This window comes from Meriones unguiculatus, chromosome 3 (assembly GCF_030254825.1).
Source record: "Meriones unguiculatus strain TT.TT164.6M chromosome 3, Bangor_MerUng_6.1, whole genome shotgun sequence".
NCBI lineage: Eukaryota > Metazoa > Chordata > Mammalia > Rodentia > Muridae > Meriones > Meriones unguiculatus.
In genome coordinates, this window is record NC_083351.1 from 128,434,125 (window position 1) to 128,446,825 (window position 12,701).

General features: G+C 39.5%; 1 protein-coding gene across 1 annotated transcript in view; it reads right to left on the minus strand.

The window, feature by feature from the left end:
• The window catches only part of C6 (complement C6), an 88,770-nt gene that overhangs the window by 13,345 nt on the left and 62,724 nt on the right, over positions 1–12,701 (minus strand). The window contains exons 14-15 of the mRNA XM_021652336.2: positions 8,818–8,950; positions 7,372–7,560 (exon numbers count right to left, since the gene is read on the minus strand). Coding sequence (XP_021508011.1) covers positions 7,372–7,560; positions 8,818–8,950 — 322 coding nt within the window. The remainder of the gene's footprint in view (positions 1–7,371; positions 7,561–8,817; positions 8,951–12,701) is intronic.

The window sequence follows — 12,701 nt, forward strand, 5'->3', positions numbered from 1 at the left end:
GATAGTAATTTGGACCAAGGTACCTGACAGAATGAGAAAGAAGTAAATATATTTAAGACATTTATCTCATGTGCATAAAATAGTATAACAATGGGTTTATAATTGAAAGTAGCAGCAATTCTTTAAAAGGTCAACCGAAGGAGTATTACCAAACTCATTCTATGAGGCCACAGTCACTTTGATACCTAAACCACACAAAGACCCAACAAAGAAAGAGAACTTCAGTCTTATCTCTCTTGTGAACATTGATGCAAAAATACTCAATAAAATACTCGCAAACCAAATACAAGAACACATAAAAGATATCATTCACCCTGACCAAAGAGGTTTTATCCCAGGCATGCAGGGGTGGTTCAATATATGGAAATCCATCAATGTAATTAACTACTACAAACAAACTGAAGGAGAAAAACCACAGGATAATGCCCTTAGATGCCAAAAATGTATTTGACAAAAATCTAACACCCTTTCATGTTTAAAGTCTTGGAGAGATCAGGAATACAAGGCACATACCTAAACATAATAAAGGCAATATACATCAAGCTTATAGCTAACATCAAACTCAATGGAGAGAAACTTAAATCAATCCCACTGAAATCAGGGACAAGGCAAGGCTGCCCACTCTCTCCTTATCACATCAACATAGTACTTGAAGTTCTAGCTAGAGCAATAAGCCAACTAAAGGAGATCAAGGGGATACAAATTGGAAAGGAAGAAGTCAAAGTATCACTATCCACTGATGATATGATAGTATACATGAGTGACCTCCAAATTTCAACCAGAGAACTGCTTCCACTGATAAAAACCTTCAGCAAAGTGGCTGGATACAAAATTAACTAAAAAAAAAATCAGAAGCCCTCTTGTATATGAATGACAAAAGTGCTGAGAGAAATTAGGGAAACTACATCCTTCACAATAACCACAAATAACATAAAGTACCGTGGTGTAACCCTAACCAAGCAAGTAAAAGACCTGTTGAAAAGAAAAAAAAACTTGAGGTCTCTGAAGAATGAAATTGAAGAAGCTATCAGAAGATGGAAAGATCTCCGATGCTCATAGATTGGTAGGATTAACAATGTGAAAATGGCCATTCTGCCAAAAGCAGTCTACAGATTCAATGCAATTCCCGTAAAATACCAACACAGTTCTTTACAGAACTTGTAAGAACAATTCTCAATTTCGTATAGAAAAACAAAAAACTCAGAATAGCTAAAACAATCCTTTACAACAACAGATCATCTGGAGGTGTCTCCATCTCAAGCTGTACTACAGAGCAATAGTAATAAAAACTGCATGGTACTTGCATAGAAACAAAATGGTGGCTCAATGGAATTGAATATAAGACCCAAAAATAAACTCACACAACTATGGATACTTGACTTTGGACAAAGAAGTCAAAACCATACAATGGAAAGCATCTTTAACAAATGGTGCTGGTCTAACATGTAGAAAAATGCAAATAGACCCATATTTATTATCACCCTGCACAAAACTAAAGTCCAAGTGGATCAAAGACTTCAACATAAAACCAGATACTCTAAATCGGTTAAAAGAAAAAGTGAGGAAGAGCTTAGAACTCATTGGCACAGGAGACAACTTCCTGAACAGAACACTAACAGCACAGGCTCTAAGATCAACAATCAATAAATGGGACCTCATGAAACTGAAAAGCTTCTGTAAAGCAAAGGCCACTGCCACAAAGAGAAGAGAGAGAGAGAGAGAGAGAGAGAGAGAGAGAGAGAGAGAGAGAGAGAGACAGCCTACAGACTGGGAAAGGATCTTCACCAACCCTATATCAAACAGAGGGCTAATATCCAGAATATATAAAGACCTCAAAAATTTAAACACCAACAAATCAAATAATCCAATTAAAAAATGTGGTACAGAGCTAAACAGAAAATTCTCAGTAGATGAATATCAAATGGCAGAGAAACACTTAAAGAAATATTCAACATTCTCCATCATCAGGGAAATGCAAATCAAAACAACCCTGAGATTTCACCTTACACCCATCAGAACGGCTAAGATCAAAAATCAAGTGACAACCCATGCTAGAGAGGATGTGGAGAAAGGGGAACCCTTCTCCATGGCTTGTGGGAATGTAAACTTGTACAACCACTTTGGAAATCTATGTGGTGCTTTCCCAGACATTTAGGAGTAGTGCTACCTCAAGATCCAGCTATACCACTCCTAGGTATATATCTAAAATATGGTTAAGTATATAACAAGGATATTTGATCAACCATGTTTGTAGCAGCTCTATTTGTAGCAGCCAGTTTTTTCCACTGGAAAAAAACCCTCAGTGGAGGAATGGAAACAGAAATTGTGGTACATTTACATAATAGAATACTACTCAGCAATTAAAAAAAAAGGAAATCATACAATTTGCAAGCAAATGGTGGGAACTAGAAAAGATCATGCTGAGTGCGGTATCCCAGAAGCAGAAAGACACACATGGTACATATTCACTTATAAGTGGATATTATACATTTAAAATAGGATAATCATACTAAAAGAAGCTAAACAAGAAGGAGGACCCTGAGTAAGATGATCAATCTTTATCCAGAAAGGCAATTGGAATAGATATCAGAAGAGGGAGAAAACAAGGAACAGGACAGGAGCTACCACAGAGGGACTCTGAAAGACTCCACTCAGCAGGGTATCAAAGCAGAGACTCATAGCCAACTTTGGGCAGAGTGCAGGGAATCTTATGAAAGAAGGGGGAGATGAAAGACCTGGAGGGGACAGAAGTTCCACAGGAGAGCAACAGGACCAAAATATCTGGGCACAGGGGTCTATTCTGAAACTGATACTCCAACCAAGGACCATGCATGGAGGTAACCTAGAACCCCTGCACAGATGTAGCCCATGGTAGCTCAGTCTCCAATTGGGTACCCTAGGAAGGAGAACAGGGGCTGTCTCTGACATGAACTCAGTGGCTGGCTCTTTGATCACCTCCCCCTGAGGAGGAAACAGCCTTACCAGGCCACAGAGGAAGAGAATGCATCCAGTCCTGATGAAACCTGATAGGCTAGGGTCAGATGGAAGGGGAGGAGGACCTCCCCTATCAGTGGAGTAGGGGAGGAGCATGAGAGGAGATGAGGTAGGGAAGGTAGGGTTTGGAGGGGATGAGCGAGGGGGTACAGCTGAGATACAAAGTGAATAAATTGTAATAAATAAAAAAATATAAAAAGTTAACATGGATTCAGGAGACTGTATACCATACTGATCTTAGCTAGGAAAAGCAAGGAAAGATTCTCAGAGAAATATGCTTGTACCAAGATGAAGAACTGAATAGTGTTTACATGTAGGGACTAAAATGGGCAAATGATACTTGAGGTATATTCTCTGTCAGAAGAAATGTTGGTTCTGTTTGTTTCCAGTCAAGAGTACCCAGAGGATGTTTAGAATAGCTGAAGCTGATATCCCAACCATTTCGGATGAACCAAACTTCCTTGAGTTGGATGTGATTCATCAGTATCCACAGGACCATAATGCCTTTGTGAACAAGTTAATTGCCAAGATACAAAAGAAACAGCCATACATAGATACGTGTTAAATTTCATAGCAGAATAGGAGATCTGGTTCACACTTTCTCACATAGCCTCTTAAGCACAAGATTTGATGAAATGAGATTTTTGTTAGAGATGGAACTGAATGCTCAAAACAATAATGGGGTTTCTTCTTTGCTGCTGTTTTCATTTAGCACAGCTCTCCTTTTTGGAAGCTCCACGTCATGTGGCAAAATGTGACCACGATCCTAGAAAAACTTGGAGGCTCAGAGCTCTGCATTGTTTGCAGCGAGAAATCTACTTCCAAGTGGAGTGGAACATCATCTAGTCGCTGTCAGTTTGATGCGCTCGGTGACCGCTTATGAGCTTTTCCTCTTCTCTGGTTCTTTGTTTTTATATTATAATATTTTATTATATAGATTATTTTTTAATTCTTTATTAATTACACTTTATTCACTTTGTATCCCCCCTGTGGTTCCCTCCCTCCTCCTGTCCCAATCCCGCCCTTCCTCCACCCTCTGCATTCATGCCCCTCCCCAAGTCCACTGATAAAGGAGGTCTTCTTTTCCATCCTTCTGATCCTAGTCAATTAGGTCTCATCACGAGTGGCTGCAGTGTTTTCTTCTGTGGCCTGGTAATGCTGCTTCCTCCTCAGGGGGAGGTAATTAAAGAGCAGGCCAATCAGTTCATGTCAGAGACAGTCCCTGTTCCTATCACAATGGAACTCACTTGGACAGGGCTACATCTGTGCAGGGGTCTTAGGTTATCTTCATGCATGGTCCTTGGTTGGAGTATCAGTCTCAGGAAAGACCCCTGTGCTCAGATTTTTGGTTCTGTTGCTATCCTTGTGGAGTTCCTGTCCTCTCCAGATCTTACTGTTTCCCACTTCTTTCCTAAGATTCCCTGCACTCTGCCCAAAGGTTGCCCATAAGTCTCAGCATCTGCACTGATAGTCTACAGGGCAGAGCCTTTCAGAGGTCCTCTGTGTCAGGCTCCTGACTTGTTCCCTCTTTTCTCCTTCTTCTGATGTCCATCCTCTTTGCCTTTTTGGATAGGGATTGAACATTTTAGCAAGAGTCCTCCCTCTTGATTAGTTTCTTTAGGTGTACAGATTTTAATAGGTTTATCCTAGATTATATGTCTATATGAATGAGTATATACCATGTGAGTCTTTCTCCTTCTGGGATAGCTCACTCAGGATGATCTTTTCCAGATCCCACCATTTACCTGCAAATTTCATGATTTCCTTGTTTTTTTTATTGCTGAGTAATAATCTGGTTCTTCATTAGGAAGCTTGCACTGGCACTGAGCAGGCCAGAAGGCCAAACTCAGGAAAATGTAAAAGAAAATACTTTTAATCTTTGGAGAGCTGAAAGCAGGAAGATTTTATGAGGTGTTGTTTAAGGGCTTCGTCCTCAAAGGAAGGAAGAAAGCAACTGTCGTAGAAAGTAACTGTAAATACCTTGTTTCTTCATGATGAAAACACCTTTTCACATGGAAAGACCAAAGAGTCTGTCTTTGGCCAAGTAAGAGCCTAAAAGTGTCTTTACCTCACTTGTACTATTTTTTAAAAATCATTTTCTTTCTTTAACTAGAGTCTTTCTATTACTGCCATGGAAGACAGAGTATATAAGATATTTATTTCCTTTATCTAGATGTAAGACATCTCATTTCTTTTTATTTGCTTATAATTTAAATTTCCAAAGACAGAGTTTTATGTGTGTGTGTATGTGTGTGTATGTGTGTGTATGTGCGTATGTGTGCATGTATGTGTGTATGCATGCATACACACTTTTATAAACAAACACCACTCAAAACATCTTAACTTTGGATAATGTCCAAGAACAACTTTTTTTTCTGACATTTATATTACTTATTATTACTATGATTAGGAGCCTGTGATCCAAGACACAACATTCTCCTGAAGCCCTCACCAGTTCCCACAGGATCTACTTAAGGTTAGTTGAAAGGTTAACTCTCTCCCTTTCTTTCAAATATTTTGAGAGCCCAGAAGAGAACGAAGGAGCAGGGCAGCAAGGCACACAGGGAGTTAGCAGTGCTGATGCATAAACTTGGTCTAATTTTCCCTCTGTGTGTTTCTGTTCTTTTCAGAAACGAAATTAGCCTAATATCTTATCGCAGATGCATTCTCAAGAATTCTGATTAAAAGTGAGACATTACTCAAAAGAACAAATATCCCATGCTTTTTTCTCAGAGGAAGAGATTTAAGTGGAAAGGAGTGGGTACAAAAGAGGGTAATGACCAGATGAAAGACAAATAATAATACATTTTCTCTCATATGCAGGATTTAGATTTATCTGCATCCATGAATATATATTATGTATGTGACATGAAAGCAGAAGGAGGAATGTACGGGATGAGAAAGGTTACCAACAAGAGGTAGAAAGGAGAGAGAGCATGGATGAAGATAGGGAAATAGAGACATATATGAGCCAGAAACAACGATACACATAAATGAAAATATCCTAACATAAGCCAGTATTTTGGAATAAACTGAAAAAGTCAATTTAAGGAAAGCTTTAACACTTAAGGCTGGGGACATGCTCGGTTGATAGAGCACTTGCCCACGCATCTGAGTTTGGACCCCTAGCACTCTAAGAAAGAGCTGAACGTGGCAGGGCTGTATTCTCAGCCTTGGGGACAAGGAGATAGGAAGGTTCCTGGCACTCTCTGTCAGTGAGCCTAACCAAATGAGCTACAGGTTTAGTGAGAGGCCCGTTCTAAAAACCCAAGTGGCCTCTGGCCTCCACATATGCATCCACTCACATACATGTGTATACAAAAATACTCCACAATGTAATACTCTCCCTCTCCAAGAAGTAATTGGATATTATTTGACAAAATGAGCTACTCTTGTTATTATATAAATTGATTCAGTATATAAACTTTTGAAGTAAAGAGAAATGGACTTATTTTTAAGGCAAAGGGTTTAAATAGTCAATAGTGATTTTCAAAACCCATTTTTAAATTAGTTGTGGATGAGCCCACTAGAAAGATTTAGGGAAATATGAAAATTCAATAGTGTTCTCTAGTCAGTTGTTGCAAAAATATTTTTTTCTTCTCTTCGAAACAATTGTGTTCATCTCCAGGGACACAGGATTCATCAGGGGAATTTTCTTAAAATTTCATATTGACTAAAAACTTTAAAAATTGTTCCATATTATGTGCTCGTATTTGTGTCTATAAAATGTGTTCATATTTTTGGTGTTCTGTGTAACATTTTGGTGCATGCACAAATTACTGTTCAAATCGAGGTTAAAAGATATATATCTTCTATTTCTTTGTGGTAAAAATATTCAAAATCCTGTCTAGTTGGATGTGTTTTAAACAAATACCAGACACTGATTGCTTTCTGGTTTGCTAACATCAACCTAAAGAAGATTTGGCTTGGGCAGATTTTAAAAGGATGCCACCCAGCACTGAAAGATCTCATTTAGAGAGAGGCGGATACAGGGAGGAACAGACAATGGACTAAGAATTAGACAATTTCAGGTATAGGTAATTAATACAATGCCTAATTATAGGTTTCCCATTTTTATTGTTTTCTACTTGAACCAAAAATTTCAGTTAATTTTCAGTTCTAATCTTGATAGACGAGAGATCCTGAGCTCCCCATTATTGTTGAAGTTTTCTATTGGAAAGGGAAATTGAACCCACCTTCTAAGATTTAAAGACATTCACGTGGCCAGTCAGGTATTGTCTCATCATCTGCACAGGGTGGAAAGGGCTTCTCTTTTCACTCAAAGATCTGCTCTAGCAGTGGCAATGCTATGGATGCTAAATTACTGACCCAGGGAGCCAAACCGTATGAAATCCCGAATCCTGAGCTGCTGCTCACCTTTTTCACAGGTCAACGAATTTGAAATGGGAGGAGTCCAGGAGTCTCCCTTGCATGTGTACCTTGATGGCCCAGCAACAACAAAGCCTTTGGGACATGCCAGCTCAATGGATTCACCAATCTTATACGCTCTCTGAAACGGGGAGATGGTCAGGACTTCCTGAACAACCGGCTTCAGGCACTCGGTCCCTGCAGGGAAGAGCGACACCTCAGATGCGTTCAGTGGAGCAGAGTAGTAAAAAATGCAGGTAGATGATTTGTGACCAAAGAGGTAATGTTAGTGAGATTTACTGTGTTTGCTCAGCTGTGGTGCCTCCTTTTAATCAGTGAAGTTTGCATTAAAGACACCCAGCTTCTCCTCAGGAATTCAGCTAAAAACACCAAATCCTTCAAGCCTGATAGCAGAGCTTTACTTGCTGAGGAACTTGCCGCAGACACAACCAGCTTTTGTTACATCTTTTGAATGTTTTCTTCTTTCAAGAAAAACTTTCTTTTATTTTTCTACCTCTTGAGTTTTTATTTCTTCTTAAAGTTTTGTTTTTATTTTACCATATTGCCCACATGTATGCGTGTATGCACCCCATGCCACAGTGCACTGTCTTCTGACTCCTTAGGCTCTCTCTCTCTCTCTCTCTCTCTCTCTCACACACACACACACACACACTCCTGGACACAAATATATGCTTGTGAGCTGCCATGGGTTTCTTGGGATCAAATCTGGATCCTTGATATGAGTAGCAAGTGTTCTTAACTACTGAACTATTCTTCCATCTTCTTTTTATGTCCTTCTTAAGGTAAGTGACAGCATTGTGAGTGACCAGGGCAGGACACTTTAATGGACACTGGTCTCTACACTATGTAAGTGGTCCATGCGTGAAGTTCCTGTTTGAGTCTTGTCTGAATCTCAGCTTTTATCTTCCTATAGTATGGGTAGTCACAGGAAACAGACACTTTATTCAGTCTTTTTTTTTTTTTTTTTTTTTTTTTTTTTAGTAAAGGATGTGATTGTACTCCCCAAAGAATAGTGATTTAGAGATAATGGCATCTCATACAAAATCCCAAATCTTAGTAGTATTGTTTTGGGATTTATCTATTTGTTTGTTTGTTTGTTTTTCATCACCCAAGGCAGATGACTGTGGTTAGATAAGTTTGCTGGTTCTGTGTGTTTCCTTTTAGAAGCATACTATCTGTGTGAGGCTAATATGTAGGGCAGGAGAGCTGACATCTGCTATTCTGAAATATAACTTTAGCAAATGAATCCCATTTACTGCGTCATTAAGTCTTTTCACTACAGCTGCTGAAAAACAAAAACAAAAACAAAACAAACAAAACAAAAACAAAAACAAAAAAAAAACGTAGTGAAAAAAACTGAACAGATTTTGTTCTATTTGTATTGGTCACAGTCATTCCGTAGGGGAGTCACACAAATGTTTGCCGCATTCTCACGTTGGCATTCGACATCTCCTTGCCACCAGGTTCTGTCTGGTAAGCATCTGAAGTACTGGTATCCAACAGCTTTGAATCCAGTAAGACATGAAATTTCAACTTCCTCCCCAACTGAGTACAGTTTCTTTTCATTCTAGAAATAAAACAGAAAGCAGAAATTATGAATGTGACAAACTGTCATCTCTGAATAGCTTGGGTTTTCCCTCAACTCTGCCCATTGCATACTTTTGGTATCTAATCACTCAACAGTCTTCTCAAGATTCTTCTCCTAAATTCAGCCCAAAGGTCTTTATTTTCATTCCTCCTTATCATCATTTTTGTTCATGGATAACTTTATGGCTTTTTTTTTTCTCTGAATAAATTTGTCTGCCTTAAACTAATTATAACTTTTGCCCTTAAAAGTCTTGCTCCTGGGAATCTTATGAAAGAAGTGGGAAATAGTAAGATCTGGAGAGGACAGGAGGTCCACAAAGAGAGCAACAGAACCAGAAAATCTGAGCACAGGGGTCTTCCCTGAGGCTGATACTCCAACCAAGTAGGATGCATGGAGATAACCTAGAACCCCTGCACAGATGTAGCACATGACAGTTCAGTCTCCAAGTGGGTTCCATAATAATAGGAACAGGGACTGTTTCTGACATGAACTGATTGGCCTGCTCTTTGATCACCTCTCCCCCCTGATGGGGGAGCAGTCTTACCAGGCCACAGAGGAAGACAATGCAGCCATTCCTGATGAGACCTAACAGACTAAGATCAGAAGGAAGGAAAAGGAGACCTCCCCTACCAGTGGATTTGGGGAGGGGCATGTGTGGAGAAGGAAGAGGAAGGGAGGGATTGGGAGGGGAGGAGGGAGGGAACTACAAGGGGGATACAAAGTAAATAAAGTGTAATTAATAAAAAATTATTAAAACAAAAGAAAAAAAAGTCTTGCTCCTTTTGAGAATGATGGTATGTGTGTTTAATTACAGCACATGGGAGGCAAAGGTAGTGAATCTTTATTAGTTTAAGTCTACCTAAGACAGCACAGTGTGACTGTTATAGGCAGAGAATGCATTCTGCCTTAGCTTTGTGTGCTTCTTGAGTATGTGGAGATGTTAGCAAGCCATCTTGTGCTTTTGTCACCATGGACAAAGACAAACAAATGAAAATCACTAGCTCCTTGGAGCTTAGTCAGTGAAGTGCTTGCTGTGTAAGCATGTGGACCCGAGTTTGAATCTTTAGTACTGATGTGAAATCCAGATGTTGTGACACACTTTTGTAACTCTAGCATTGGTGGTGGGTAGAGAGAGAAGATTCTCTGGAACTTGGCCACGCAGTCTAGTCAACTGATAAGCTTCAGGTTGAGTGAGAGACTTTATTTCAAATACAGTAAGGTGGAAAGCAATAGAAGAGGGCACTTAAAGTTGACCTCTGGCCTCCACACACACCCATGTATACACATGCACAAACATGCACACAGACATACAACATCCCCCCACAAAGACACACATACACATGCACACACAAACACACACATTCAACAGAATAAAACTGAATAATGATGTCTTCTGTTATGGTTTGAATAGGAAATATTCCTTTCAGGCTCATGTGTTTGAACACTTGGTCCCTAGATGGTGGTACAGCAACCTTAAAGAAGTGGAGTCTAGTAGAATAAGTGTGTTCCTGGAGTTCAGGCCTCATAGTTTATAGCCAGCTCATACTCCACAGACTAGGAGATGTGAGCAAGCCTCCTCATGCTCTTGCTACCACAGTCAGAAGCCCCCTGGCTGTTGCCTGTTCAGCTATAACTTTCCTACCTGAAACCATGAGCCAAAATGTATCCTTCTGCCCATCAGTTACTTCTGTCAAGTAATTGTTCAAGATTTATTCACTTTCATCTTTCATCCATATACGTGTTTGCATGAACATATGTCACAGCAACAAGAAAGGTGACAAACATACCTAATGTTGCTAGAAATAGAAAAGCTTTATTCACATAGTGTTATGGCTACTCATTGCACATCATCCTACATTTATAAGAAGCATGTGCCATTGTTACTGTGATGGATGGACCACAAATAAGTTAAAGACTGTTCCTTGACTAGCAACTGATTAGTCATTACATAGTTTCCCAGATAGTGGACAAAGCATTGTCCCATGGGGGCTCACTAAGAATTTCAAGATAAAAATGGGTCTTGAACTTCTTAATGTAAATTATTAGTTTAAACTAACCTATGCTACTAGGCTTACTGCCTGTCACTTTCATAAAACCTTCACTCATAAGAAAACCACCACCTACCACTCTTTGATCCTAATAGGCTCTTTTGTCATCCATGCCCCCACGTCATCTTCCATTGGCTATTGCATCTATCATCCCTACTTTTCCTCTGCCTTTCTCCCAATTCTCAGCTCATACAGAACACCTGTGCAAACTTCCTCCTCTTAAGGTGCGTTGCCTTTCAGCTCTGAAGCATCTTGAACAGTGTTTTTTATAGCTCTTATCACATTTATCAGCTTTGATGATGAAACAAGTGGCAATGTCAACTCTCTCTCTCTCCCACACACACAGATGCACAGAGCCTTCTCTCTCTCTCTCTCTCTCACACACACACACACACACATACTGACACACAGAGGCCTCTCTCTCACACACAGACACACAAAAAGCCTCTCTCTCTCCTCTCACAAACACACAGAGGCCTCTCTCTTTCTCACACACAGACACACAGAGGCCTTGCTCTCTCTCTCTCTTTCTCTCTCTCTCTCTCACACACATAGAAACATAGAGAGGCTTCTCTCTCTTTCTGTCTCTATCTCTCACACATAGACACACAGAGGCCTCTCTCTCTCTCTCTCTCTCTCTCACACACACACACACAAACAGAGGTCTTAATAGCTCTTTGAAATCACATAAGGCATCATCCTTCCCAGAGAAACTTGTGTAGGAGCACTCTAGTCCTTTACAAGGGAGAAAAGAGTACTCAGCAATGACCAGAAAGTTCTCAGATCCAAACTTGAGCATTTGGGTAGAAGGTAGAAACTCAGCAGTCAACCTTTTAATGACTTGTTCACACAACATCCTAGAAGAGTCTTAATATATCTAAGAGTCTTCAAATATCTAAGAAACTATCTTATTGGTTATTACTGTATCTTTGTTCCCTAGGGAAGCAATTTTTATGAAATATTAATGATTGGATTTTTTTGACTGTATACTATAAAAATTATTTTATTTGGTGTGTGTGTGTGTGTGTGTGTGTATGTGCATGCCACAGTACATATGTCAATGACAAAGAACTACTTTTAGAAGTTGGATTCATCTTTCTACCATGGGTTTCAGGGATTGTGCTTGGACAGACTGAACAGTAAGCACTTTTAGCTGCAGAGCCATCTCATTAGCTAATGGTGGCTTACTTTATATGCAGACATTTTTCTTAAAATAATTCATTGCTTTGAACTCCTGTCTCCATTTCTTGGATGGAGTGATAACTTATAAGAACATGTTGTAACCATTGAGTTTAGATGGCAGAGAGATTCTAATATACTTTTGCTCCCCAAACTTCACAACTGTCTTGTTAAATAGCTGCTTTGTTTGTTTGCTCTGGTTAGCCTGTAACTCACTGCGTCCACTAAGCCTGCATCAAACCAATGTAGATCCACTTGCCTCTGCTTCCTGAGCATTGGGATTAAAGATGGGCTTCACCACAGCAGGTTTAAATAACTCTTTGTCTAATACATAAATTCATCTAGTCTGTGGGACTTGGTTACAACTGCAGGGAATGGAGTAAAGAGACATAATCTAATTTTACAAAAGAACCCATAAGCATAATGAATTCCTCTTTAAAGCCTCAGTGGGTTTTAAAAATTAAACAGCAAAAATTTTGTTAACAGTTCTTGCATGCAGCTGG